Consider the following 27230-nt stretch of genomic DNA (forward strand, 5'->3'; position numbering starts at 1 on the left):
CCCCCGGCGGACCCGGCAACCCGAGGCTGCGGCCGGGCGGCGGTTGTGAGCCCGAGGCGGCCGCTCGTGACGCCGGACGCGCCGCCTGATGCCGCGGCCCCGCCGCCCGAGCCCCGCTTTCTCCGACGCCAGGCCGCGAGCAGATGCATCACAGGTGCGTGAGGGGCGGCGCTGGACGACCTGTGGCCGACGCGCCTGGCCGGGGCCTCCGGGCCGCTTTTGTTGGGCGAGCCCGGGGAGAAGGCTACAGGTGTGATTTGCAGATAGGCGTGGGGTCCCCAAGGCTACGACGAGAACGTGCGGAAACTTCATGCACCCCAATTGACCGCCCTAGGGTCAGTGGTGGGGGTGTGGGTGGGTGGGGGGGACCGACAGCCTTTTCCCTTGTCGTCGCTGTGTTACGTGATCGTTTATTCCCCGAATCGGGAGAGTGATTTTACGTCATCATTGTGCTTCACCTGGAGTTTGGCAGGCCGCCGAAAGGGCCGGAATGGTAGACCCGAACGATTAGATCGAGAGTTGTTAATTCTGCAAGCTTTCATACTAGTCAAGTATTTAAACTTTGAAAAAAATTGCATGTGCGTGTGCCACTACTGGGGGCTTGAATTCGGGGCCAGGTCCCTCTCCCTTAGCTTTTTCCCTCAAAGCTTTCATCCTACCACTCGAGTCACATCCTCCCTTGTAGCTATTAGGTGGTTAGTAAGAGATTAGAGTTACACGGACTTTTTTTCTTCCTGGGTTGCCTTCAAACCATGATCTCAGTCAGTCTCCCGAGTAGCCAGGACTACAAGTGGGAGCCACTTGTGCAGGACTTACTTTTCTTTTTGAGACGGAGTTTTTACTCTGTAGCCCAGATTGCCCTCAAATTCACTATCCCCTTCTCTCAGCCTCCCAAATCCTGGGAGTACAGGGGTGCGCTGCCACACTAGCTTCCCCCAAGCTTCCATTAGTTAAAGTACTCTAAGGTACCATGCGGGTACAGTACAGAATCCTGCATGTAATAATGGCTGTTAACTGCAGAATCCTTTCCAAAAGCTGTGTGTTTAGAATTAGGAGGATAAGACACAAATTGGTTGAAATGATTGAAACTTGGATTTTTCAAAGTGGGTGCATTTCAGTTAGCCTCTGTTATCCCAAGGAAGAGATGTGAGATAAACTGGTTCCACAGGTCTGCTAGAAACTATAAACCATAGAAAAATAGAGGAAGGGATTGTGTCAGAGATGAGTAAAAGGAGAGGACTTAAGCTGGCTCGGAGACTCCCTTGTGAGGAAGGAGTTGGGAATTGTACTTTGGGATGGGAAGTCTCAAGAGGAGCCAAGTGTACATTTCCTTTCTCTGCCTGTGGGATGCTAGTTACCTTTGGTTTCTGACTGCTGAGTTCATCACATTTTAGTGACTCACAGCAAAGCAGAAATCTGCTGAGCTGCTGGCATTAAGCTCTGGTTTGGACTGGTTCAAACAAACACCATTTTGATTTTTTTTTTATTTTGAGATTCAGTACATAGATGAATATTCAGGAAGGTTCAGAATGGAAATTGAAGTTATAAACTTTCACGTTAAAAAAGTTGTTTTAACCAATTTCTTGTAGGCCATTGGTTCCAGTGATAGTTTTTTTTTTTTTTAGATATGATTGCCTCTATAAAAAGTTATAAAAGTCTCCTAAACCAACTGATGCCCAGAAACTAGCTTATGGCTTCTTTGGGCTACAGGAGTTTTGCATTCTTTTGTAGAATAATAAAAATCCTCTTGGTGTATGTATGGTGTACCTCATTTGCTATGTGTCTTTAGCTGTCTTTTCTGGAAAGGATAATGAATTTTGTATTGCTTCATCCAATTAAAAAAATCTGCTAGAACACCTACTCTATACAGAGCTCCATATCGTTCGTTGATGTCTAGGAGCTTAGTTTTATGAGATACTTGACCAGGGATAAGGACCTATGAATGTAGAATAATTCAAGAAACAAATCCTTGTGGAATTTTAAATGTACCTCAGAATATAGACAAATTCTAAATCTATTAAACTGTAATGAGAAGTTGTATAAAAGGCCAAGTAGATTCCTTTTCTAAATGATTTTCTTTTGTCTTTTCTTTTTTGCCTTTTTCATTTTTTCTTTTTTGGTATGGGGAATTGAACCCAGAATTTTGCACTTACTAGACAAGCGCTTTGTCACTGATCTATATCCCAGTCCCAAAGTAGATCTTAGATTGTAATTTTCTTACTAAAATTAAGAAGTAGTATTTTCTTAAATTAGATTTGAGTCAAAATCTTAACTTTGCTTCTCACTAGTTATGAGATGGTGAATTTACTTTCTTAGCCCATCTACGTTTCCTTAGGATTAAGAATGTCTATCTAATAGTAGGATTAGGAGAGAGATACAAATCATGTAATATAATGCCTTATATATGGTGAGGTGCAATATGTGTAGCTATTACTAGTTTCATGTTGACTGGTGTCATTGCTGTTTTTCATAATTAAAAACCCTTTTAAGTATGCTTCCATTGTGTAGCTCCATTTGGTTTGTCTCCCTTGCCCACCCCCGCCCACCCCAACCCACCCCCTGTACCTGGCCAGTGTACTTCCTATACCACCTTAATCCAGTTGCTCTGTGTACCCTAGCACACAGAGGTGTGTTACTGTGATGACAGTGTAAGCATTGGAGGTCATTAGAGACCTCCCTTGCTGGCCAGCCTCTTTAAATGATGACTGTGATGACAGTGTAAGCTCTGACCATAGTCCAGTACTTTCTGATAATAGCCTCCAATAATGGCTTGCTCAGGTCAGTATTACTTTTATGCAGAAGATGTTTTTAGTGGCACTTTTAGATAGATTGCATGGGGAAGGTAATTAATTCTTCAGTCCTCATGGACTGTGTATCTTAAAATTTCCGTGCATTAGAACCATTTTGGCAATGCTTTATGGGCTGTCACAGAATTGCTCTGCATCAGCACATGTGCCCAGCCTCATGAGCTTTAGTTTCCTTATCTCTCTTATTTTGCAGAAGTTGTGTGATGACTTGAAGGACATTTTAATAAAGTTACAGCAAAACTTACATAATGAGCCTTGATATTGATTAATAAGATAATGATACAGATTATATTAAAGTACTAAATCTTAGGAGAAATATGGTGCTTCATAATATTGATGAGACCCAGTATCAGGCTGGGAGTGTGGCTTACTGGTAGAGTGCTTGCTTAGCATGCCTGAAGCCCTGGGTTCGAGTCCTCAGCACCACATAAACAGAAAAAAGCCACAAGTGGCGCTGTGGCTCAAGTGGTACACAAACAGGACAAAACAGTAGTTTCAAAACTACTTCTCTGGGGCTGGGAATATGGCCTAGTGGCAAAGAGTGCTTGCCTTGTATACATGAAGCCTTGGGTTCGATTTCCCAGCACCACTTAAATAAAAAACGGCCAGAAGTGGCGCGATGGCTTAAGTTGGCATAGTGCTAGCCTTGAGCGGGAAGAAGCCAGGGACAGTGCTCAGGCCCTGAGTCCAAGGCCCAGGACTGGCAAAAAAAATAAATAAATAAAAAATAATAATCTTCAAAATGACTTCTCTAATCTTAATGTGTAACAGTCACTTCAACACTGAGTCGTGCTCCAGTCCATTTTTACATGTTATTTTTCAGAAATTTTTTTTTGCCTTGAGCAAAAATAAAGACCCAGTTTCACCTTAAATGCTTATAAGAGATGAATTAGTTTTTTTGCATAGTTTTAAATAAATTGCCTAAAAAACTGCCAATATGAAGTCATAAGCTGTTAGAGACAATAACTTTGAGAGGAAAAGGAGTAGCTGGAGCTGGGAATATGGTCTAGTGGCAAGAGTGCTTGCCTCATGTACATGAAGCCCTAGGTTCGATTCCCTAGCACCACATATATAGAAAACGGCCAGAAGTGGTGCGATGGCTCAAGTTGGCATAGTGCTAGCCTTGAGCACAAAGAAGCCAGGGACAGTGCCCAGGCCCTGAGTCCAAGGCCCAGGACTGGCCAAAAAAAAAAAAAAATTCAGACTCTTGGATAACTGAATGGCATCACTGAGGTAATTTTTGTGTAACTGGCTGTGTATGCTCTTTCCTAGGATGAATGAAATGAACCTGAGCCCAGTGGGGATGGAGCAGCTGACTTCATCCTCTGTGAGCAATGCTTTGCCTGTCTCGGGAAGCCACCTGGGCTTGGCTGCCTCCCCCACTCACAGTGCCATCCCTACCCCAGGTAGGTGGGGAGGCAGAGTCGCTGCATTTTCTCATCACTTCTGTGCGCTTTTAATGGTGGAAGAAACATAGGCAGGCCTTAAGGCAGTGCCACATTGGTTGCATGGAAGAAAAGTTTTGTAGCCTTCCAGAGTTCTAATAGATAGGAGTAGCAGGGTTATTTTTATTTAATTTTCTGAGGGTTTTTTGTTTGTTTTGATTTTTACTTTGCATTTTATCTGGAATAAACTACTCATCTGGTTTACACCTTGGTGCATGTCCCTGGGTGTTAATACAAGACAACCAGTTAAATTTACTCATTAGTTCCCAAAGCATGGGGAATTGGGCCTCATTTTCTACTCAGTTTGAAACTGAGCAACTACAGTTTTGCCAGGCGTGAAATGGTAGAAGCATGGTAGCTTTATCACCCAGAGAAAGATTGATTGGGCTTTATAAACCTCTGTCTAGTTTTATTTTTTTTCTATTGAAATGTAAAAGATATGAGTAAGCAATTGATTCTGAAGGGTGTATTGCATTATAATATATTAGACTACTAGTAGTTAATGTTTAAAGTTACTTTGAATGTATCTGTAAGATATTTGAATAGTGCTCTATAGAGAATTACGTATTAGTAAAGTGCAGAGCAGCAACTGATAAGATTTATTGAAACTAAAATCTCTTTTTTTTTTTTCCGCCAGTCCTGGGGCTTGAACTCAGGGCCTGAGCACTGTCCCTGGCTTCTTTTAGCTCAAGGCTAGCACTTTGCCACTTGCGCCACAGTGCCGCTTCTGGCCTTTTCTATATATGTGGTGCTGAGGAATCAAACCCTAGGCTTCACGTATGCGAGGCAAGCGCTCTTGCTACTAGGCCATATTCCCAGCCTCTAAAATCTCTTTATTTTCAAGTTTCCACAAAAGAGTTTTTTTTTTTCTTTTTTCTTTTTGTGCCAGTCTTTGGGCTTGAACTCAGGGCCTGTATATTGTCCCTGAGATTTTTTTGCTCACAGCTAGCTGGAGCCACAACTCCATTTCCAGTTTTTTAGTGATTAATTGGAAATAAGATCTCACAGACTTTCCTGTTGGCGTTAGCTTTGAACCTCGATCCTCAGATCTCAGCCTCCTGAGTATCTAGGATTATAGCCACCAGCGCCCAGACTTAAAAGAAATTTTAAGTTAATTGTTAACCTGTCTGATTGCCTAAGTTCCTCTTAGGCATTCCTTTTAGTAGACACTCTTGTTAAGGAGGAAAGCCTACTAAAAATACTGTTCCTTGCAGAAACGTGCAAGTCAGCACTGCCCAAGCTTGTGAGTATTCATTATGATATGTAGGCACAAAGTCACTTCAACACTGAGTCGTGCTCCAGTCCATTTGTACTTCGGTTATTTTTCAGATAGAGCCTCACACGGCAATTCTCTTACCTATGCTTTCTGTGTAGCGGGAATTACAGCTGAGCTTCACTACATCATTGTGCTTGTTGAGATGGAATCTGGCCAACTTCTCTCACAAGGTGGCCTCAAACTATGATTCTTCTAACCTCTGCCTCCTGGATACCTAGAATTAGGTGCCACTGCACCAACCCCTAGTTTGTCCTATATAAATTAGGATTTTAATTGTGAATGACATAGGGGGCAATACAGACAATGGGAGGATTCATTTGGCACATTAAGATTAGAGAACTAGTTTTGAAACTAGACTGTTTTGTCCTGTTTGTAGATATTTGCATAATAATATCTTATGACTACTAAGGTGAGTAATTTTTTATTTTGTAGGCCTTCCTGTGGCAATTCCAAACCTAGGTCCCTCCTTGAGCTCTCTGCCTTCTGCTTTGTCTCTGATGCTCCCAATGGGTATTGGGGATCGAGGGGTGATGTGTGGGTTACCTGAAAGAAACTATACCCTACCTCCACCACCGTACCCTCACCTGGAGAGCAGTTACTTCAGAACCATTCTACCTGGTAAGTTTTATCTTGTTAGGAACGAGGATGGAGCCATCTTTTAATCTCAGTTCTTAGGGATTTGAGTCATTCTTTTTTGTCTTTGTCACTATATAGTTATCTCCAGGTAGAAAAGTCTGGCTTGCCTGATGACTTACTATATCAGTCTTTATTGCTGGACAGTTTGGTTTTTCTAGGTTTCCCTGCCAGTTTAACTTAGTTCTTAGGAATGTTTTTGTATATAATAATTACAGAGAGATTACTGTAAATTGATTCTCTAGTATAAGAGAGTGTGGACACTTTTGAAGTTCTTAATAGGTATACTTTCCAAGGCCATTTTAGTAATTCACTTCAACAGTACAGCCAGTACCATTTCTCCATATCTTTTCATGTGTAAGTTTAAATTGGGGAGTGGGGGGTTCTCAAGGTAAAGCTCAGTAATGGAGCACTTAGCTACATGCCAAAGGTCATGGCCCTAGCACTGCAAAAGAGGAGAAAAAAACCCCTATCTGTATGTATGTATATAAGTTATATTTGTTTGTTTTGTGCTGGTCTTGGAGCTTGAACTCAGGGCCTGGGTGCTGTCCTTGAGCTTTTTTTTCCCACCCCAAACTAGTAATCTACTTCCTGAGCAACAGCCTCACTTCGTTTTTTTTTTTTTTTTTGTGGTTAATTAGAGATAAGAAAAATCTCTTGGACTTTCTGCCTGGGCTGGCTTCAAACCTTCATCTTCAGATCTCAGCCTCCTGAGTAGCTAGGATTATAGGCTGGAGCCACTGGTTTTCAGCTTATGTATTTGTTTTGTTTCAACATTTGTGATTTGTTTTAGCATTTGATACGTTTGTTTAACTTTAATATAATCAGGAGATCTGACAGAAGATGTGCTTTTAAGTCATTTCATTGTTGTTTTGTTTTTTTTGGGTGGTACCTGGTTTGATTTTAGGGCTTCACACTTGTAAGGATGGTGCTTTGCTGCTTAAGCCACATCTCCAGTGTTGTTTTTTGCTGGTGATTATAAAGATTGGGTCTCTATATACCTGAGTGTGTACCTGAGCCACCATCTGCCTATTTTAGGCTTCCTGCCATTACCGAGTCACAGGTGTGGGCCCCTGTGTGCAGTTGTGGACTCCCTTTGTGGAGATGGAGTCTTGTAGATTTCTGTTCCAGCTGACCTGGCCTTCTAGTCTCTCTCCTGTGTAGCTTGGATGGCAGATATGTGCCATTGTGCCCAGCTGTGAATTGAGGTGGAGAGTTTATGAGACTCCTGAGCTTTTCTTCTCAGCCTGGCCTTGAGCTGAGATCCTTCCTATCTCAGTCTCCCAAGAAGCTAGAATTACAGATTTGAGCCATCACTGCCTATTTATTTCTGTACAGCAAATGTTTGTGTGTTAGGATTCAGAGACTACAACCATGTAAATACTAAAGGTAGCACTTAAATTATTTATAGTTTGCTTCAAAAAAAGCCAGCCTCAAATTATTGGGATTTGAGTGTCACAGGAAAAATTTTGGTATAATCATGTCACTTTTAAAAGTATACCTATAAGCCAGGTATCTGCCTTAGCTACTCAGGAGACTGAGAGCTGAGGATCGCAGTTCAAAGCTACTCAGGAGACTGAGAGCTGAGGATCGCAGTTCAAAGCTGGCCCAGGCAGAAAAGTCCCCATGAGACTCTTATCTCCAATTAACTCCTCAAAAAACGTGGAAGTGGAGCTGTGGCTCAATTGATAGAGCTCTAGCCTTGAGCACAAAGAAGCTCAGGGACAGTGCCCATGCCCTGAGTTCAAGCCCCACAACTGACAAAAATAAATAAAAATATATTAGATTTTGTTTTATATTAGGTTATACATAGGTTAAAGAAGTAGATTATTTCAACTTGGTTGTATTTGAGGAAAATAGTTTCTAGCAATTGAAATTTTTTGTATTTAACAATGTTGTAAGAAATTTCTGATTTTTTTTTTCCTTTTTTGTTCTCAGGTATTCTGTCTTATTTAGCTGACAGGCCACCTCCTCAGTACATCCACCCCAACTCTATAAATGTGGATGGTAATACAGCACTATCGATTGCCAATAACCCTTCAGCACTAGATCCCTATCAATCCAATGGAAATGTTGGATTAGAACCAGGCATTGTTTCAATAGACTCTCGTTCTGTGAACACACATGGTGCCCAAAGTCTTCATCCTAATGATGGCCATGAGGTGGCGTTGGACACAACAATCACTATGGAGAATGTTTCCAGGGTTACCAGCCCAATCTCTACTGATGGAATGGCAGAGGAGCTAACAATGGATGGTGTTGCAGGCGAGCATTCTCAAATTCCAAATGGCTCCAGAAGTCATGAACCTCTCTCTGTGGATTCTGTGAGCAACAACCTGACAGCAGACCCTGTAGGACATGGCGGTGTGCTACCTATTCATGGGAATGGCCTGGAGCTCCCTGTGGTCATGGAGACAGACCACATTGCAAGTCGGGTCAGCGGGATATCGGACAGTGCCCTCAGTGACTCCATCCACACCGTGGCTATGAGCACCAACTCTGTAAGCGTGGCACTCTCTACCTCACACAACCTTGCCTCCCTAGAATCTGTTTCCCTTCATGAAGTTGGCCTCAGCCTAGAACCTGTGGCTGTCTCCTCCATCACCCAGGAGGTTGCTATGGGAACAGGTCATGTAGATGTATCTTCAGACAGTCTTTCTTTTGTACCATCTTCACTGCAAATGGAAGACTCCAATTCAAACAAGGAAAACATGGCAACCTTGTTTACAATTTGTGAGTGTGCTTAGCCTTTCTCTTTTAGAAATATTGGTTTAAAAAGACCATCATCCCTAGTCAGTGTTCAGCATTGATATAAGAATATACAGAACGTAATTAGTCTTTGGAGGTTGTTTTTGCCTCTGTACGATCCTTTTATTAAAGTGGTGCCTTTACCTCAAGTAAGCCAAGAAATATGCCAAATATTATGCTATTAAATATTGTAGTATAATATAAAGCCAAATATTTCATTGGCTCTTCATTTTTTTTTTTTTTTACAGTATCCTTCGGGGGGCGCGAACTTTAAAGTAGTCACTTCTGTATTTACAGATACATTTGACTGATAATGCTTAAGGTATTTTCTAAGGCTTTACAAATAAGGATTCTAGAATGGAACTTTATAGAATTAATCTATATGACATTCACTGTATTATTTAAACATAAGACCAAAAAACAATCACTTTTATAACTAGAGAAATATAGACATAAATGCAATACTTTTTTTGTTCAGAATACATATAAATTATTGTAGGGTGTTTTTTTTGTTGTTGTTGTTTGTTTTTTTTCCCCCTTGATTGTGGGGCTTGAACTTCAGGGCATGGGAGCTGCTGAGCTCTTTTCCTCAAGGCTAGCCCTCTACCACTTTGAGCCACAGCTCTACTTCAGGTTTTCTGGTAGTTAATTGGAGATAAGAGTCTCACAGTCTTTCTTGTGTGGAATAGCTTTAAACTGTGATCCTTGGATTTCAGCCTCCTGAGTAGCAATGATTACAGGCATGAGCCACCAGCTCCTGGCAATTGTTGTAGTTTGACATGTAAAATTTATTTTTATTGGGCAGTAATGCAAAGCCACATCAACATGGTAGGTGTTTGTTTTTTTTTTTTTTTGCATTTCTTTGTGTCTCATTCATGCATAAACTCTGTACTTATCTGCATGCTTTTTTTGTGGTCAGGGGATAGAGCAGTATACACCTTGAAGGAAAACTGTACTGTGATACAAGGCATGGGCAAACACTATTGCGCCACAGAACGGTCAGTGTGAAGATGGAGTTAAGCTCATGTTGCTAAAATAGCCTGAGGGAAACGAGGGTGTGGAAAGTTGGGTGGTAACATACATGTTAGCACAGACCTTAAGGACAAAAAAAGTAAACAGTTAACAGGAAGCCAGGAGTTTGCACCTATAGGTGCTTAGGACTAAAAGAATCAAGAATGGTTCAGATTTGTTGAAGTGAAAAATGGGGATGAGGAGAGAGGGGTCACCTGATTACAGAAGTAGGAGCCCAGGACATGGTCTTCTAAGACCAAACAAAGGTTTTAAGGAATAAGGTTGGGGTCTGGGAATATGGCCTAGTGGTAGAGTGCTTGCCTCCTATACATGAACCCCTGGGTTCAATTCCTTAGCACCACATATATATAGAAAAAGCCAGAAGGGGTGCTATGGTTCAAGTGGTTGAGTGTTAGCCTTCAGCAAAAAGAAACCAGGGACAGTGGTCAGGCCAGGACTGGCAAAAAAAAAAAAAAAAAAAAAAAAAAAATTAAGGTTGGGATGAAGTTCTGTGGTTAGAGAAGTACATTGAGAAGATGGTACCTGAAGATTCAGCTTAGCTTAGCACTCCTTCCCAAGCTCCCTCCCACATTATCTAAGGGAAGGTGACCAGGGACATCATACTCCTATTATGTCTCTGGAGGAGGACCAGATCCAAGAAATGTCAGGGGTGGGATCTTCCTAGTACTAACCTGGATCTGAGGTCTCCTTCATCTTTCAGAGGCTATGTCTCTCACCAAAGTGGTCTCCTTCGGTTGATACCTCAGCTACTAGCATCATCATGCCACTCTCAGTATAGGAAAGTTTCCAGTGCACATGTGCCTCCATTTGGTTAGAACTAACCACTAGAAGTTGTGTAGGGTGGTGGTGGTGGTGGTGTGTGTGGGTGTGTGGGTGTGTGTGCTGGTCCTGGGGCTTGGACTCAGAGCCTAGGTTTCTTTTGCTCTGTCCCTGAGCTGCTTTTGCTCTACTACTTGAGCCACTCCTCCACGTTTGGCTTTTGGTAGTTTATTGGCACTAAGAATCTCATGGACTTTCTTGCCCGCTAGCTATGAACCAGGATCCTCAGATTTCAGCCTCCTCAGTAACTAGGAGTACGGATCTCAGCCACCAGCGCCATACTTTGCCCTAGAAGATTTTCTTTTTGCCCTAGAAGTTTTAACCACAGACTGATCACAGAGTAACCTGCCTCAGTGCCTTGATTGTTGAGAGGGAGCAGATTGGTTTAGGCTGGTGCCTATAGCCACCTAGACATGTGTGTTTCTTTCCCTGGGTCTGACATATCCGTGATGGGAAAAATAACCCATTTCCAAAGCAAGGAGAATTGTTAGTAAAGAGATCTTAATAAGTTAACCTTAAGAGGGAACAGGTTCAGAGGGATTGAGACACAAGTAGTTTAGTACTTAGCCACATGCCATTTAAAGAACTAATTGACTTTTCAGTCTTAGGACCATATCTGAGTTACTGGAAAGGCCGGAAAAAAAAAAAAAAACAAAACAACCCACCTGGTGCCTATAGGACTAGTTGGAGAACAACTGTTCTATCCCTTTATCATTGTCCACTCTGCCTCTGTTTTCCTCCCTCCGATGGCCAGTCTGGGAGAAGAGACAGAAAGCTCTCATTCTCTATGGCTAATAGATTTAGACAGAAAAGTACCAAAGCTAAACATTTGCCATACCTGTGGGATTCAACTTGTAGCTCAGGCCATCCAGTTCTGTCACTGGAGAATGAATGAAGGGTTCCCTCAGCTTCTATGTAAAATCACACAGGTCCATGAGATCCACCCATGAGAATCATATCAGAGTGACTCACAAAAAGCCAGACACCAGTGGCTCATGCTTGTAATCCTAGTTACTCAGGAGTCAGGTCTGAGGACGACACAGTTCAAAGCCAGCTCAAATTATCCACTAAAAAGCTGAAAGTGGATCTATGATTCAAGTGGTAGAGCATTAGCCTGTGCACAGAAGCTCAGGGACAGTGACTAGGCTCTGAGGTCAAGCCCTCCCCCATCAAAAAAAGAGTCTCACAGTATGGGTTTAAATAAGAATTTACTCTAGTTTAACCAAGTTGAAGTAGGGAGAAGTAGACAGGAGAGACGTTTTCTCCTCCCTTTGCAGAAAGTGGCAGTTAAAGACTATCTGCCTATTTCTCCTTGGCATAATATTGTAATAGTCCATCAGTGTAGCATATCTCAGTACTTTGTTTTTTTTTTTTCAGAGCTGAATAATACTCCATAAATGAATACATATTTTGTTTATCTAGTTATTGGTTCTACTTTTTGGCTACTGTGAGTGCCTACTGAGCATTCATGTAGAAGTTTTTGTATGGACATGTTTTCAGTTCTCTTGGATATATAGGAATAAAAAAATCTCCAGTCCAGGCTGGGAATATGGCCTAGTGGTAGAGTGCTTGCCTTGTATACATGAAGCCCTGGGTTCGATTCCCCAGTACCAGTACCTCATATATAGAAAATGGCCAGAAGTGGCGCTATGGCTCAAGTGGCAGAGTGCTATGCTAGCCTTGAGCAAAAAGAAGCCAGGGACAGTGCTCAGGCCCCGAGTCCAAGCTCCAGGACTGGTCAAAAAAAAAAATCTCCGGTTCTTTTTTGTTTTATCTATTTTTTTATTACTCTTTTATGCCCTGAATGAGAACCTTTTCCTGTTGAACTAAAAGAAAATCAAATCATAATGAAATCTGAAGAGACATGAGAACAGACATACATTTTAGTATAAAAAGATGGTTCTTTGATCAGAACATTTCTGTTGCAGCTTTCTTACTGGTTACATTTTTATAATTGGCACTTACATTAAAAAAAAAAAATCCCGGTAGTAATTTAGCCTGTGTGAACTCCACCCATGTGTGTCTCTCAAACTTGCTGTCTACAGGGTGTACTCTCTGTGACCGAGCCTACCCCTCAGACTGCCCCGAACACGGACCAGTGACTTTTGTTCCTGACACGCCAATAGAGAGCAGGGCACGACTTTCACTCCCAAAGCAGCTGGTTCTACGCCAGTCGATTGTGGGAGCAGAAGTTGGTAAGCATTTTGGAACCATGTAATTTTACCAAGTCTTCACCACCTTGTAGAGCTGTAAATGTCGATGTATGTAACTTAGGACTTAATTTAAAGGTTAGTTATATCTTAAGATGTATGTCTTATTGTACAGATTCCAGGAACAAAGTTGTTTGTGCGGATGTTTATGCCGAAACCAACTGGCCATAAAGCCCATTTCCCAGATGGCCCTACCGGTTTGGGAACATTCCGGTCGCCTTGACCACCCTGGAATGTCCTCAGACCAATTTTAGAAATCTGGAATGTCCTTTGATCAATTATTAGAAGTACCCTAGCCCCGAGCCAATGAGATTTGTCCTCGCACCCCAACCCTGCTTGCACTTCTAGTTTATGTAACTTGGTAATTTTTCCTATAAAAACCCATGTGAAACCCTGCTCATGGCCTTCCTCCTAACCTCCGCTGCGTCAGTGTGTAGGACGAGGTCCGGCCTGCAGCTTGCATAAATAAAGCCTTGCTTTTGCATTTTAGAAAAAAAAAAAAAGATGTATGTCTTAAGGGAACATTTGTCTTGTTGGGTGGTGATAACAATATATCAAGTTGAAAACTTTTTTTCAGAGACCTCCTTTTTTTTCATTCTTTTTTAAAATTTATTTGTTTATTAATTGAACACAAATTTTTTGACAAGGTGTTGTGCAAAAAGGGTACAGTTACATAGTAGGGCAGTGTGTACATTTCTTGTGATATTTTATGTCCTGTTTTTCTATCTCTTCTCTAGGTCAGGTAGACATATATACAATATACAATGTATCAAGAACATATACAGTAGCCAGGTGGCCACGCCCAAGAAAGTTCGCCTAGGGCTTTAAATGTAATGTCGATATTAGACCATATGTCGACGGTAGTCTTATATGAACGTACATACCTAGCTTTTGAGCTATTGTATTCCCCTGAGAGGTCAGTTTTTGACCTTTATATGTTGAGTAATTGTTTGGTTTTAGTTACATACTGTTGGGTCGCTGCCCCAATCCTGTGGGAAATACTATTTGATAAGCAGTTTTTGGTTTCACAGACTTGGTCTCTACTGTCTCTCCAGACGTCTCCCTTTGTTAACAGTCATATATCAGGGAGATCATGCCCCTCTGTTTTCTGTGTTCTAGGCTTGTCTCACTCAACATTATTTGTTCGAGTTCTGACCATTTCCCTGCGAATAACAATATTTCACCATTCCTAATCGCTATGTAGTATTCCATTGTGTATAAGTACCATATTTTTTGGGTCCATTTGTCTGTGGAGGGGCATCTGGGTTTTTTCCATATTTTGGCTATTGTGAATTGTGCAGCAATAAACATAGAAGTACAAATGTCTTTTTGATATCTTGGGGTTTGCTGTTTAGGATAGATGCCTAGGAGTGGTATGGCTGGGTCATAGGGTAGGTCTATATTGAGCTTTTTGAGAAACTTCCATACTGTTCTCCAAAGTGGTTGTATTAATTTGCACTCCCACCAACAATGGAGAAGGGTTCCTCTTTCCCTGCACCCCCTCCAGCATTTGTTGTTGCCTGAGTATAGGCCATTCTAACTCGGGTGAGGTGGTATTTCAGGGTTGTTTTTATTTGCATTTCCTTTACTACCAGGGATGTTGAGCATTTCCTCATGTGTTTCTTTGCCATTTTTCTATCTTCTCTTGTGAAGTCTCTCTTTAGCTCCTTTGCCCATTTCCTAATAGGTTTATTGGGCTTGGAGGGGCTTAATGTTTTGAGTTCTCTGTAGATGACCGATATCAGGCCTTTGTCTGTTGCTGTGCTGGTAAATATCCTTTCCCATATCGTTGGCTGTCTTTCTATTTTGGTGGCTATGACCTTAGCTGTGCAGAAACTTTTTCATTTGTAGTAGTCCCATTTGTCGAGTCTTTCCCCTATTTGTTGTGCCCCTGGGACTCTATTCAGGAAGTTCCTTCCTGTGCCTATAAGTTCTAGTGTCTTTCCTACTCTGTCCTTCAGTAGTTTCAAGGATTCAGGTCTGATATTAAGGTCCTTGATCCATTTTGAGTTGATCTTGGTGCATGGTGATAGGCTTGGGTCTACTTTGAGTTTTCTGCATATGGCTGCCCAGTTCTCCCAGCACCAGTAGTTGAAGAGGCTATGTTTATTCATTGTATGTCTTTAGCTCCTTTGTCGAGTATCAGCTGACTGTAAGAGTGCGGTTTTATTTCTGGGTCTTCAATTCTAATCCATTGGTCTTCCGGTCTGTTTTTATACCAATACCATGCTGTTTTTGTTATGATGGCCTTGTAGTAGAGCTTGAAGTCTGGTATTGTGATACCTCCTGCACTGCTTTTTTTGCCTAGATTTGCTTTGGCTATTCTAGGTTTTTTGCTGTTCCATATGAATTTATGGATTGTTTTCTCTAGTTCAGTGAAGAATGTGGCTGGGATTTTGATAGGTATTGCATTGAATTTGTATAACAATTTGGGCAATATGGCCATTTTCACTATATTGATTCTGCCTACCCATGAGCATGGGAGGAGAGACCTCCTTTTTTAAAAATTTTTTGGAAATATTTGAGTAGAGGAAAGAATCCTGGCCTGGGTTTTTGAAGATTTGACTTGCCTTAACAACACACTGCTTGAAATGCAATTTTTTGTGTTGAAACATGGAAAAATTTCCAATGGTACTTGTATGGCACAGAAGAAACATAGTTCAAAAGTTTGTTGTGGGGGGTCTCTGGACCCCCTTTTCCCCTATCTCCTGGGGGAAATGCCTTAACCCAAACTATGAAAGACACTCAGCCCCACCCCTCCCACTGGCAGAAGGAGTAAGGCGTATCTTTGTGGACTTTGCTGAGTTGAGGAGAAATGCCGAAATCCCCTTCCCCGCCAGCCCCCTCACGTGTCAGATGCAGGAAGAAAATTCCGGGGAGACAGCCTGATGGTTGAACGGGTCTCACAGGATTTAATTGGGAGGGGATTTATATAGCGATAATGGCGGGAAAGGAGGGGGACTGGCCAAAGGGCCAGTCATAGGCTAAAGACCATGTCCGTCACGGTGATGTCACGAACTTCCTCTATGGGCAGGGGACTACAGTCCCCCAAGAGCTGGGTCTCTGTAGAAGTCCCCGCCATGATGGCACACAGGTGTTCGCCCTCCAGGGGCGGGGGCTCCTCTTCCTGTTAAAGGCGGAAGAAGAGGGGACGGGCTAAAGCCAGCTGTGGCCTCTTAAAGGCACAGCTGTCCCCAACAGTTTGTAAATTAACTTTAAACCTTGACCCTCAGATCTCAGCCTCCTGAATAGCTAGGATTACAGGTTACCAGTGCCTAGCCATTTTTGCTTTTTTTTTTTTTTTTTTATTCCTTTTTCTGACTGTACTTGAAAACCACAAGTAATAAAATTGGTACTAAGGTAGGCTTACTGTGTATACCATGATTTTCTTAATCCATTCATTGGTCCATGGGTACCTAGGTAGATTACATAGTTTGTCTACTATGAAAAATGTGGCTGAAACCACAGGCATACAGGTATCTCTTGTATATATTGACTTACATTCCTTTGGATAGAGGGCATGGGTTTTTAAAGTGCTAAATAGCTTAGATAGTATAGAGCACAAAATATTTTCCAAGTTCATTTTGTAGTAACTATGTTATATTTTTGTAATATAATAGTGTTTTCTGTTTTTTGTGTATTAACTCCAAAATAACTTCTTAGGACAGACATTGCCAGATTTCTTTTGTATAATAAAACTGGGTTTTGGAACTTCTGATACTGTGTTTGAGCCCATTTAATGTGCTTATTACATTGTGCACATTTACATGCTAGCACCATTGTCTTAGCATTTTCCTACCAGTACTGACATACCAGTAGTTCTTGGGTTCACTGGAAATGAGATTCTTTGCAAGATGTTGAGTACCAGTCTTGGAATCCTATTAGTTGCTTAAGTCACTGATTGTGTAGCTGTCTGTCCACTGACAGGTGTTTGGACGGCAGAAACCATTCCTGTGCGGACTTGCTTTGGGCCTCTAATTGGTCAGCAAAGTCACTCTATGGAAGTCGCAGAGTGGACAGACAAGGCGGTTAACCATATCTGGAAGGTAAGTATCGAGAACTTTTGTGAAATGGTAGTTTTACAACGGATACAAAATTAGAATTATTCTGGACTGACTGAACAGTGCATCCACCTGTCAGTTATTTTTGGTAACCAAAATATAAAGCAAAGCAGTAGCTATTGGACAAATAGGGAATAAAGTGATTTAGGCTTTTCCGCTGATTCTTCCCTCCTCTGAGTGTCCCTCAGGCTGCACACCACCCTCTGAGGTCTGGGCTCCTGCTAAGCTAGTGCTGCCCTTGTCTCCAGCCTTCACCACGATCATTTACTAGGAACTCATCAGCCATTGTAAGCTGTTTGCTGCTCACCAGATCTAGGCGATCTTGGAGAAGCTGTACCTGGAGATAGAGGGTAACAATGATGACTTGCTCTGTGATGGAAGGCCTGAGGGTGAGGTGACGAAAGCACAGTAATTGCTGGTATGGAGTGGACATTACCACAAGCCAGTATTTATAGGAAACCAGCTTCACAAAGAAGCCTATAGGAAGTACATCAGAGATGACATAAAATCACTCAAAAGCAAACTTAAAGAACAGAGACAATAAAAACTTAGCACGGCTGCAGAGAAAATGAAGCACATCTTTGCTAATGCTAATTGCAGTGACTTCCAGGTTTTCATTGGTGAACATGTGAATCCGCATGGCATGGCTGCCCTCCAGGACCTCCATGAGGAGATAGGTTAGAAATGGGAAATCCTAGTTAACTGGGCAATTACTTTGGACCCCCCCCCCTCCCCCGCAAACACACAAAACCTGCCATCCTGACCAGAGCTGGCTTGTCATCCCCATGCACAAGACACACAAGGCTGATGTTCTCCTGAGCATTCCATTTCCCTTTGGCAGTGATTTCTTTGGAGAGAAAACATAATTTTTTAGGAAAAATACATGTCAATATAGGTTGTCTGAAATCTCACTTGAGAAAAGTCCTCTTGGTTTAGTATTTAATCCAGCGTATAGAGTTCTGGAGAAGTTCAAGGCTGGTTGGAGTCTATCACTAGAAAGCAAGACTGTCTTCAGATGATTTCTGCAGTAGAGTCTTCTTATGAGACTGGAATATCAAATAAGGGAATGAGTACTCAAGAGTTATAGTAGGGAAATACCATGTTCATACTACTATCCATATTTGAAATTGAAACATACATGGAAGAAAGTGCCAAAAGAATAAAAAGAGAGGGGCTGGGAATATAGCCTAGTGGTAGAGTGCTTGCCTCATATACATGAAGCCCTGGGTTCAATTCCTTAGCACCACATATATAGAAAAAGCAAGAAGTTGCACTGTGGCTCAAGTAGAGTGCTAGCCTTGAGCAAATAGAAGCCAGGGACAGTGCGCAAGCCCTGAGTTCAAGCCCCAGGACTGGCAAAAAAAAAAAAAAAAAAGATACTAACTCCCCCCCCCCCAGCTACCTCCCCCAAACCCCCAAAAAGCTGATTTAGTCTCAACTTTGTGAGACAGTCCAATAATCATTTTTACACATTTTAATGGTAGCTAGCTGAAGCTATAGATGTTTATGTTTACATGATAAAGTCATAGTTTTTAAATTACCTAAGTGTTTCTCAAATATTTACCTTGAACCACAATTCTAGAATTGGAAGCTACAGTTCTCTAGTTTTTTTTTTTAACAAAAAAGAATAAGAAGGGTAGGCCTCTGCCCTTAATGGGCAGCAGTCATTCTGTGCTGACATCATGGTGGTGAAGAAGACAAGGACCTTGTTTTTTGGGGTGTCTTTTCTAGCTGTTTAGCTTGGTAGCGATCATTCTGTACACTGAGCACTACCTTTACCCTATTGCTGGAAATAGGATTGAAGAAGCGGTAAGCACATGGAGAGCACAGCCGTTGGTCTATTTCACAGGGACTAGGAAAGCTGGTAACAGCTGCCAGTGAGTCAGTCAGAGGGTTGCTGGCCAAGCAATAATGTGGTCCTGTAGCACTATCAGTTCACTTGAGGGTGCGCCCTTGCTTTCTGTTGGCAGATATACCACAGTGGTGTCCTAGAGTTCTGCATCATTACAACTGATGAGAATGAATGTAATTGGATGATGTTTGTGCGCAAAGCCAGGTAAGAGTAAACAAATGGGACCATCAGATGTTTTTTAGTTAGGAAGTTTTACATAAAATCTGAAAGAGCTGAAGAACCCACATTGCCACCACTACTTGGACGTACTTAAACGCCTGATGATCCCCCCCCCCCCCCCCCCCGCGTTGTGGGGCTTGAACTCTGGGCCTGGGCACTTTCCCTGAGCTCTTTTGCTCAAGGCTAGCACTCTACCACTTGAGTCACAGCACCACTTCCAGCTTTTTCTGTGATTAATTGGAGATGAGAGTCTCACAGACTTTCCTGCCCAGGCTGGCTTTGAACTTAGATCTCAGCCTCCTGAGTAGCTAGGATTACAAGTGTGAGCCACCGGCACAAGGCGCCAAATGCTTTTTTTAACATCATTCTAGTGTTTGGCTAATGGTGATTGTAATTCAGAACATGTTAAACTATCCTTTATATTAATTTTTTTTAATTTATCTTGTCAGCACAGTAAAGAAACTAGTGCCCATTGCATTTGCAAGCGAGTGCCTTCTCTTTGTATTGGCTATTGGCTCTTCCTGCTGTTGCTGGAGTTGATTCTTGTTAGTTCAGTATCTCTGTGTCATAATGTTTTTAAGGTTGTTTTTTTTTTAATTTTTTTTTTTTTTTTTTTGGCCAGTCCTGGGCCTTGGACTCAGGGCCTGAGCACTGTCCCTGGCTTCTTCCCCCTCAAGGCTAGCACTCCGCCACTTGAGCCACAGCGCCGCTTCTGGCCGTTTTCTGTATATGTGGTGCTGGGGAATCGAACCTAGGGCCTCGTGTATCCGAGGCAGGCACTCTTGCCACTAGGCTATATCCCCAGCCCTAAGGTTTTGTTTTATTTCCACGTTTTACTTGGGTTTTCAGTACAAAGAGCAGCCAGCTATTGTACTGTAGTAAGGTTTCTGTTTCTCTGCAAGTCCCTCCCAGCAGGAGCATAGGGATTCCAGAAATGGTTTGGAAGAAACAGTTCTGTCTAAGCATTCATACATGATTTCACTACAGGGTGTGTGACATGCTTAGAATATCTTCCAAAATATGATGTGGCCAAGGCACAGCTTAGTGTAGTCGTGGTAAAAGCTTGCCTAGCACATGCAAGGAGGTTTTGGGCACCAACACTGCTAACAAAAAGAAGGGAAATCATGCTTGGGCCTATGTGGTGCACAGCTGTAGTCTAGGTGCTTGGGAAGCTATGGAGGAGGAAAGCTTGAGCCCAGGAGTTTGAGGCCAGTCTTGGCAACATAGTAAGATTCTGTCTATTAAACAGAATTAACATGCTTGGTCTGTTATATCTGACAACTTAGGAACCGTGAAGAACAGAATTTGGTTGCTTATCCCCATGATGGAAAAATTTATTTCTGCACCTCACAAGACATCCCACCTGAAAACGAACTGCTCTTCTATTATAGTCGGGATTATGCTCAGCAGATGGGTGAGTTTGTAAGACTTACTTGTCATGAATCTAACATGGTAAAAACAAGGACCAGGGACCGGGAGTGTGGCTTAGCAGTAGAGTGCTTGCCTAGCATGCATGAAGCCTTGGGTTCGATTCCTCAGCACCACATAAACAGAAAAAGCCAGAAGTGGGGCTGTGGCTCAAGTGGTAGAGTGCTAGCCTTGAGCAAAAAGAAGCCAGGGACAGTGCTCAGGCCCTGAGACCCAAGCCCCAGGATTGGCAAACACACACATGCACACACGGAAAAGATTTTGGTAATGATGTACAAGGAAGTTGAAATAAAACACAAACTTACATGTATATAAAAGCGAGTTATTAACTGTATTGGGGGAAGGGCTAAAGTCTCTTCCCAAGATGAATGTAATGGTAACTTAGTATATTCATGTGAAAGAAGTGTTTGTTTTTTTAAGGACTTTGATTTGGGGCTTTTAAGCTTCTAAGGCTACATTTTAAGCCTGTAATGTTGAGATATAAGTTCGTGAAGTCAGCAAATACTCTTGATTTATTTAATATGCCTTAGCTTTCTCTTTCCACAGTCATTGACAAGTGCTACATAACAGTGAGTTTGCACTTCACGATGTAAATACTTTCCCAGAGAAAGGACTGATAATCCAGCATTCACCAGTGCTTTCTGTGTGCTAGTACACTCTTTTGGATGCTGAGAACAGAGCTTTGAACAGACATTTTAATTTTACAGATAATGGGCAGGTTGGACATTTTCATAGAAGGAAGAATTACAAGCAGCAGTTGTTAATGCTAAAAACATGTTTTGAAGCCAGGCATGATGGCTTAAGCTTGCATTTCCACATTCTAGGGAGGCACAGATCTGGGGATTGTAGTTCAAGGCCAGCCTGTTCATAAGAGTTCCCAGGACTTCATCTCAACCAATGGTTAGGTATTGTGATGGATTACCTCTTGTCCCAGCTACCAAGAAGCTGTGCCCAAGCTGGGCACAGTGCCACACACCTACCGCCCCAGTGACATGCTGAAGAGCAGCCCAAGCTGGCCTGAGCAAAAAGCAAGACCCCGCCCCAAAAGTAACATAAGAAAGGAACCGGAGGCATGGCTCAAGTGATAGCATACCTATCTAGCCGAGTGCGGGATGCTGAGTTGTGTCTCCAGTACCAGTGCTGAGGAAGGAACAGTTTTGAAATTTCAATATCAGGTTGTTTTTTTTTCAAGGTGTTCCTGAACACCCTGATGTGCACCTCTGTAACTGTGGCAAGGAGTGCAATTCCTATTCAGAGTTCAAAGCGCACCTGACTAGCCACATCCACAATCATCTCCCTGGCCAGGGCCACAGCAACAGCCACGGGCCGGGCCACAGCAAAGAACGGAAGTGGAAGTGTTCCATGTGCCCTCAGGCTTTTATCTCTCCTTCCAAGCTCCACGTGCACATCATGGGCCACATGGGAATGAAGCCCCACAAGTGCGATTTCTGTAGCAAGGCCTTCAGTGACCCCAGCAACCTGCGGACCCACCTCAAGATACATACAGGTAAGCCACATGCGCACATTGACCACCAGAGCACAAGATTGGCAACAGTCAGAAATGGCACTCCTATTTGTTGAATGACAACTCCTTTATACAACTACTTAACAGTAATCCTAATACTAGAAAAAGAAAAATGGCACTCCTAAAGGCCTTGCAGAATTTTAAAAAAAATTTTTATTATCAAACTGATGTACAGAGAGGTTACAGTTTTTTTTTGTTTGTTTTGTTTTGTTTTTTTGCCAGTTCTGGGGCTTGGACTCAGGGCCTGAGCACTGTCCCTGGCTTCTTTTTGCTCAAGGCTAGCACTCTGCTACTTGAGCCACAGCGCCACTTCTGGCCATTTTCTGTATATGTGGTGCTGGGGAATCGAACCCAGGGCCTCATGTATATGAGGCAGGCACTCTTGCCACTAGGCCATATCCCCAGCCCAGAGGTTACAGTTTCATACGTTAGGCATTGGATACATTTCTTGTACTGTTTGTTACCTTGTCCCTCATACCCCTCTCCCTCCTCCCCCTTTCCCTCCCCCCCCCCCCCCGAGGTGTTCAGTTCACTTATACCAAACAGTTTTGCAAGTACTGCTTTTGTAGTTGTTTGTCTTTTTTTACCCGGCTTTGCAGAATTTGTATGTCAGAAAGAACCCAGAAGGCTGTCGGTGGTTGTCTCATCTACCCACCAAGGTTTGCCACCCAATAACTGAGCTGAGGCGTCTAGGAGGTGCTAGGCCATTATTAGAGGGCTCTCCTTCCTGGTGTCCCCATCATAGTTTGGAGGTAACTGGGAAAGTGTAATTCAGAATGATAAAGTTGGTCTGTGAGTTGGAATGTAAAGGGAATTCCACAGAAGTATTCTGAGCTACTCACTCAAGCTCAGCCAGCGAGTTTTCCTTTGAACATTGCTCAGCAAACACTGCCTTGTTTGATTTTTGGACTACCATTTTCTAAACTCCATGTAAACTGGCCCCTTCCTTGGCTTGTATTAGGACTGAGTAGGTATAGTAGAGGGGTGTGTGTGTGTCCTGGGGTTTGACGTTAGGGCCTGGGTACTGTCACTGAGCTTTGATGCTTAGAGGCATAGCTCTGCTTCTGGCTTTTTGGTTGTTTATTTGGAGATAAGAGTCTCATAGCCTTTCCTGCTCAGGCTAGCTTCAAACTGTGATCCTCAGATCTCAGCCTCCTGAGTAACTAGGATTACAGGTGTGAGCCATCAATGCCCAGCTACCTTTTCTGCCCCTCTAGCCTGTAGGAAAAAAGTGCCTCAAAGTGGTAAAGCACTAGCTTTACTAACTTCTGACTTAGAGGAGGTCTTGTGTATTCTTGGGACCTCATCTCAGGTTTATGAGATTACATGTTTAAAGGAAAGAGGAAAAGTATAGAATGCATAGCTTATCATATATAATGTGTATAGAGTTCCTTTGTGTTAGGTGGAACCCTGGCAGTTATGGTTTTTCTAAAATTTTATATATGTCAAGTATAAAATGTGTGTGCATGCACAGAAATCCATGCACATATTTAGATAAGACATCCCACTAGAGGTCCGGATCACTTCCCTTTGACAGCAGAATGAGTTCTATGGCTCCACGCTGCTGTTGGGATCCGGGCACCCATCGGTCCTGCTTTCCCCCTGCGCGGCTGCACACCCACGCACAGGTCCGCTTCTCTTCAGCACACCAGCAGTGGTTTTACTCCCAGTGATAATTTGGTAATTTGCAGGCCAGAAGAACTACAGGTGCAGTTTGTGTGACAAGTCTTTCACTCAGAAGGCACATCTGGAGTCGCACATGGTCATCCACACAGGGGAGAAGAACCTCAAGTGTGACTACTGTGACAAGCTGTTCATGCGGAGGCAGGACCTCAGGCAGCACGTGCTCATCCACACACAGTAGGTGGCCCTTGCTGTGAGCCATGTGTGCATGGCCTGGCCTCTGAGTCTCCTGCCTGTGGTACAGGGTGCATGCCCTCCTGTGTACAGCCAAGCAGAGGAGGATTCCCCTTGTCTATTTCCTGTGCTTGCTTTGCACATATGCTTTCTGTATTTTTGTCCTTTTGGTGGGGGGATGCTGCTACTGGGGCTTGAACTCAGGACTTGGGCACTGGCCCTGAGCTTTCTGCTCTTTGGGCCACAGTTCTGGCCTTTTCTCTGATTTATTAAAGATGAGTGTCTCATGCCAAGTCTGTGAATACTGTATATGTTCTTGATACATTGTATATTGCATATATGTCAACCTGACCTAGACAAGGGATAGAAAAACAGGTTGTAAGATATTATAAGAAATGTACACACTGCCCTACTATGTAACTGCACCCTCTTTGCACAACACCTTGTAAAAAAATTTATGTCCAATTAATAAAAAAAAAAAAAAAAAAGATGAATGTCTCATGAACTTTCCTGCCCAGGCTGGCTTTTGAACTATGATCCTCAGATCTTAGTCTCTTCCCTGAGTAGCTAGGATTACACGTCTGAGCCACTAGCACCCAGCGTTGTTTGTCTTTTTAATTTGACATATTTAAAATTTTAACCTCCTGATGTCTGGCATTGTGCTGGCTGAGAGGGATTCAGAGATGGAAGAAAAATGGCTAGGTAACCATTTATTATAGAAGAGGGGTATCTAAGCCGATCTGGGGGACAGCCAGACTCCTGAGTAGTTTGAAGGACAGGAAAAGCTTCATATTTGTGAAGAAATAGATCTATTGAGTGGTCCCATCTGCACAGACTTCTAAACATGGGAAGCATTTGCTATTGAAACTGCTTGTGTCCTATGACTTCCATATAGTGTACATCTACTTTAGAAACCTTCCCACAGGGTGGCGGTCTCTAACTTAGGCCAGGTTGTGGAGAGCGAGTGTGTGCCTCTGCTGCCATTTGCAATCTCTAACCAAGTGTTTTTCTTGTGTTTCTCCTAGAGAACGCCAGATCAAGTGTCCCAAGTGTGATAAGCTGTTCTTGAGAACAAATCACTTAAAGAAACACCTCAATTCTCACGAAGGAAAGCGAGATTACGTTTGTGAAAAATGTACAAAGGCTTATCTAACCAAGTACCATCTTACCCGCCACCTGAAGACGTGCAAAGGGCCCGCCTCCAGCTCCTCGGCGCAGGAGGAGGAGGAGGAGGACTCTGAGGAGGAGGATCTTGCAGACTCGGTGGGGTCGGAAGACTGTAGGATTAGCAGTGCTTTATACTCCACAGAAGAATCTCTCGCTGCACATAAATGAGAGAGGACACAGTTGCTTTGGGCCGAAACACAAAAGGGAACGACACATTAGGCAGTTACCCACTACAGCGGTTTTTATCCCACATGGTTTCTGATTTCCTTCCAGCCAACAGTGAGAACCAGACTGGGAACGGATAAAGCACTTAGGAGGGGCGGCGTCCAGTGCAAACATCTGCAAAGTGACGGGCGGGCGGGGGAGAGCCAGCTGTTCTTCACTGAATTTTGGAAATGGATTTATGCCTCAGTGTAGCCTTCTGCTGAATTCAGAAAGTCTGGCTTATTTCAGATTCTCACATTGCCCTGTGACAGGGTGACACTCGCAGTTCAGTTCCTGTCCTGTTGCTGGTGGTCGTTTGTGCAGATCTGAACTTGACACCTGGCACAGTTTAGCTAAAGCAGGAGTGAAACTGTGCAGCATGAACTGTAGTCACAGGTTGAAAGCAGCCCCTGCTCTAGCCCCTCCTGGCCCGTTTGGAAGTTACATCTTGCTTCCCGAATGTTGAGCAGGTTCCTAGAAGGCAGGTAGAAGAGGAGCTGTCAGCTGAAGAGCAGAGATGGAGGGCAGAGGGAGGGCCTGGCTCGCGTGCAGGGAGTTAGCTTTGATGGAAGCCAGAGTCGCCGCCTGTTAATGCTGCGTGGCGCCCTTTGTAGGTTCAGCTGTGTCACCCGCTGAGCCTCGAGCCATTCAGAGGGCCTCAACTGTCTCCTGGTGGCACTTGGACTCACCTGACCATAGTACCTCAGCCCGGGGAAGGGAAGGAAGGGAGCAGTTGATATATTTGCTTGCCTCCCTGAGAAGCAGGAAGACAACATCGAATGTTGCCAACTGAGAGAAGCAGATGACTCCTGGGGCACTGGGACATTCCCCAACCGAGTAAGCACGCAGGAAGCCAGCAGACCTGGAAGGTGGCGGCTCTGGTCACCACGCTCGGCCTGTGCTCAGGTCCCTGCCAGCGGGCAGACACTGCTTTCAGGAGGAAGCACGCATGCTCCGGGTGCACGGATGGGACATCCCCCCCCAACGCGTGCTCCAGGTGACACAGGACATCCCTCCTTAATGCGTGCTCCGGGTGACATGGATAGGACATCTCCCTAGCACGCACTCCGGGTGACACGGATAGGACATTCCCCCTCCTAACCGAAGCCACAACTCCTGGAGCAGAAGACTCTGGCGGGAAGGTTTGCTGCTAATTTATGGAATGAATGTATTTCATTCAAATCTGTATTCCTCTAGAAAGGATTAAAATACATTTTTATAAATACAAGAGTCCTTTTATGGCTGGGGATATGGCCTAGTGGCAAGAGTGCTCACCTCCCATACATGAAGCCCTGGGTTCAATTCCCCAGCACCACATATACAGAAAATGGCCAGAAGTGGCGCTGTGGCTCAAGTGGCAGAGTGCTAGCCTTGAGCAAAAAGAAGCCAGGGACAGTGCTCAGACCCTGAGACCAAGCACCAGGACTGGCAAAAAAAAAAAAAAGTCCTTTTATAATCTTACTCGTGGGGGAAGATGAGTCAGAGGGAAACCGAGTGCACCTTGGGACTTTTCTAAGGTTAACTGGGAAGGTTTTCTTAGCTTTGAGAGCATCTGCTGACAGTTTCTCTGCTACCTAGACAGATTGTGCTCCCTGGAACACCCCCCCCTCCCGCCCCGTCCCTTCATCTCCCCTCCCCTCCAGAACTAGCAGATGAGGTTAGGCATTGTGTGGTGAGGTGTCTGGGTGGAGACCCGGTGCTAGGGGTGCTGCTGCATTGGTCACATGCTCATCAAGTCCCTTTACTTCCCAGTATGGAAATGCCCAATTGTTAAGCCCAGTGTCAAAAGCCCTCAAAGCAAAAGAGTATGTACTTGCTGCTACTTAGCAGTGTTTCGCTATGCTTTCCTTTTCTTACCCCCTTGGTTTTAAATGGCACGTTCTAAGTCATCCCACAAGATAAATTAGTAGCCACGCTGTTGATAGGGTTTTGCTGGGTCTTCTCTGC

At 43.5% G+C, this 27230-nt stretch overlaps 1 protein-coding gene across 2 annotated transcripts; it reads left to right on the forward strand.

The window, feature by feature from the left end:
• The first annotated feature begins 1 nt into the window (after nucleotide 1).
• On the forward strand, nucleotides 2-25508 carry Prdm4 (PR/SET domain 4). 2 transcript variants are annotated; one of them, XM_048356454.1, is made up of 11 exons: nucleotides 2-154; nucleotides 4080-4213; nucleotides 5961-6146; nucleotides 8100-8894; nucleotides 12806-12955; nucleotides 16898-17016; nucleotides 19002-19087; nucleotides 20389-20516; nucleotides 21723-22037; nucleotides 23747-23915; nucleotides 24938-25508. In XM_048356454.1, the coding sequence occupies exons 1-11, from the start codon at nucleotides 144-146 to the stop codon at nucleotides 25245-25247; spliced, it is 2403 nt and encodes an 800-aa protein (XP_048212411.1). In that variant the 5' UTR covers nucleotides 2-143; the 3' UTR covers nucleotides 25248-25508. The 2 variants fall into 2 exon arrangements, with proteins under 2 accessions (XP_048212411.1, XP_048212401.1); XM_048356444.1 differs by lacking the exon at nucleotides 2-154 and having other exon boundaries at nucleotides 4016-4213.
• Nucleotides 25509-27230: the final 1722 nt, after the last annotated feature.

The sequence above is a fragment of the Perognathus longimembris genome, chromosome 1 (genome assembly GCF_023159225.1).
Source record: "Perognathus longimembris pacificus isolate PPM17 chromosome 1, ASM2315922v1, whole genome shotgun sequence".
Lineage (NCBI taxonomy): Eukaryota > Metazoa > Chordata > Mammalia > Rodentia > Heteromyidae > Perognathus > Perognathus longimembris.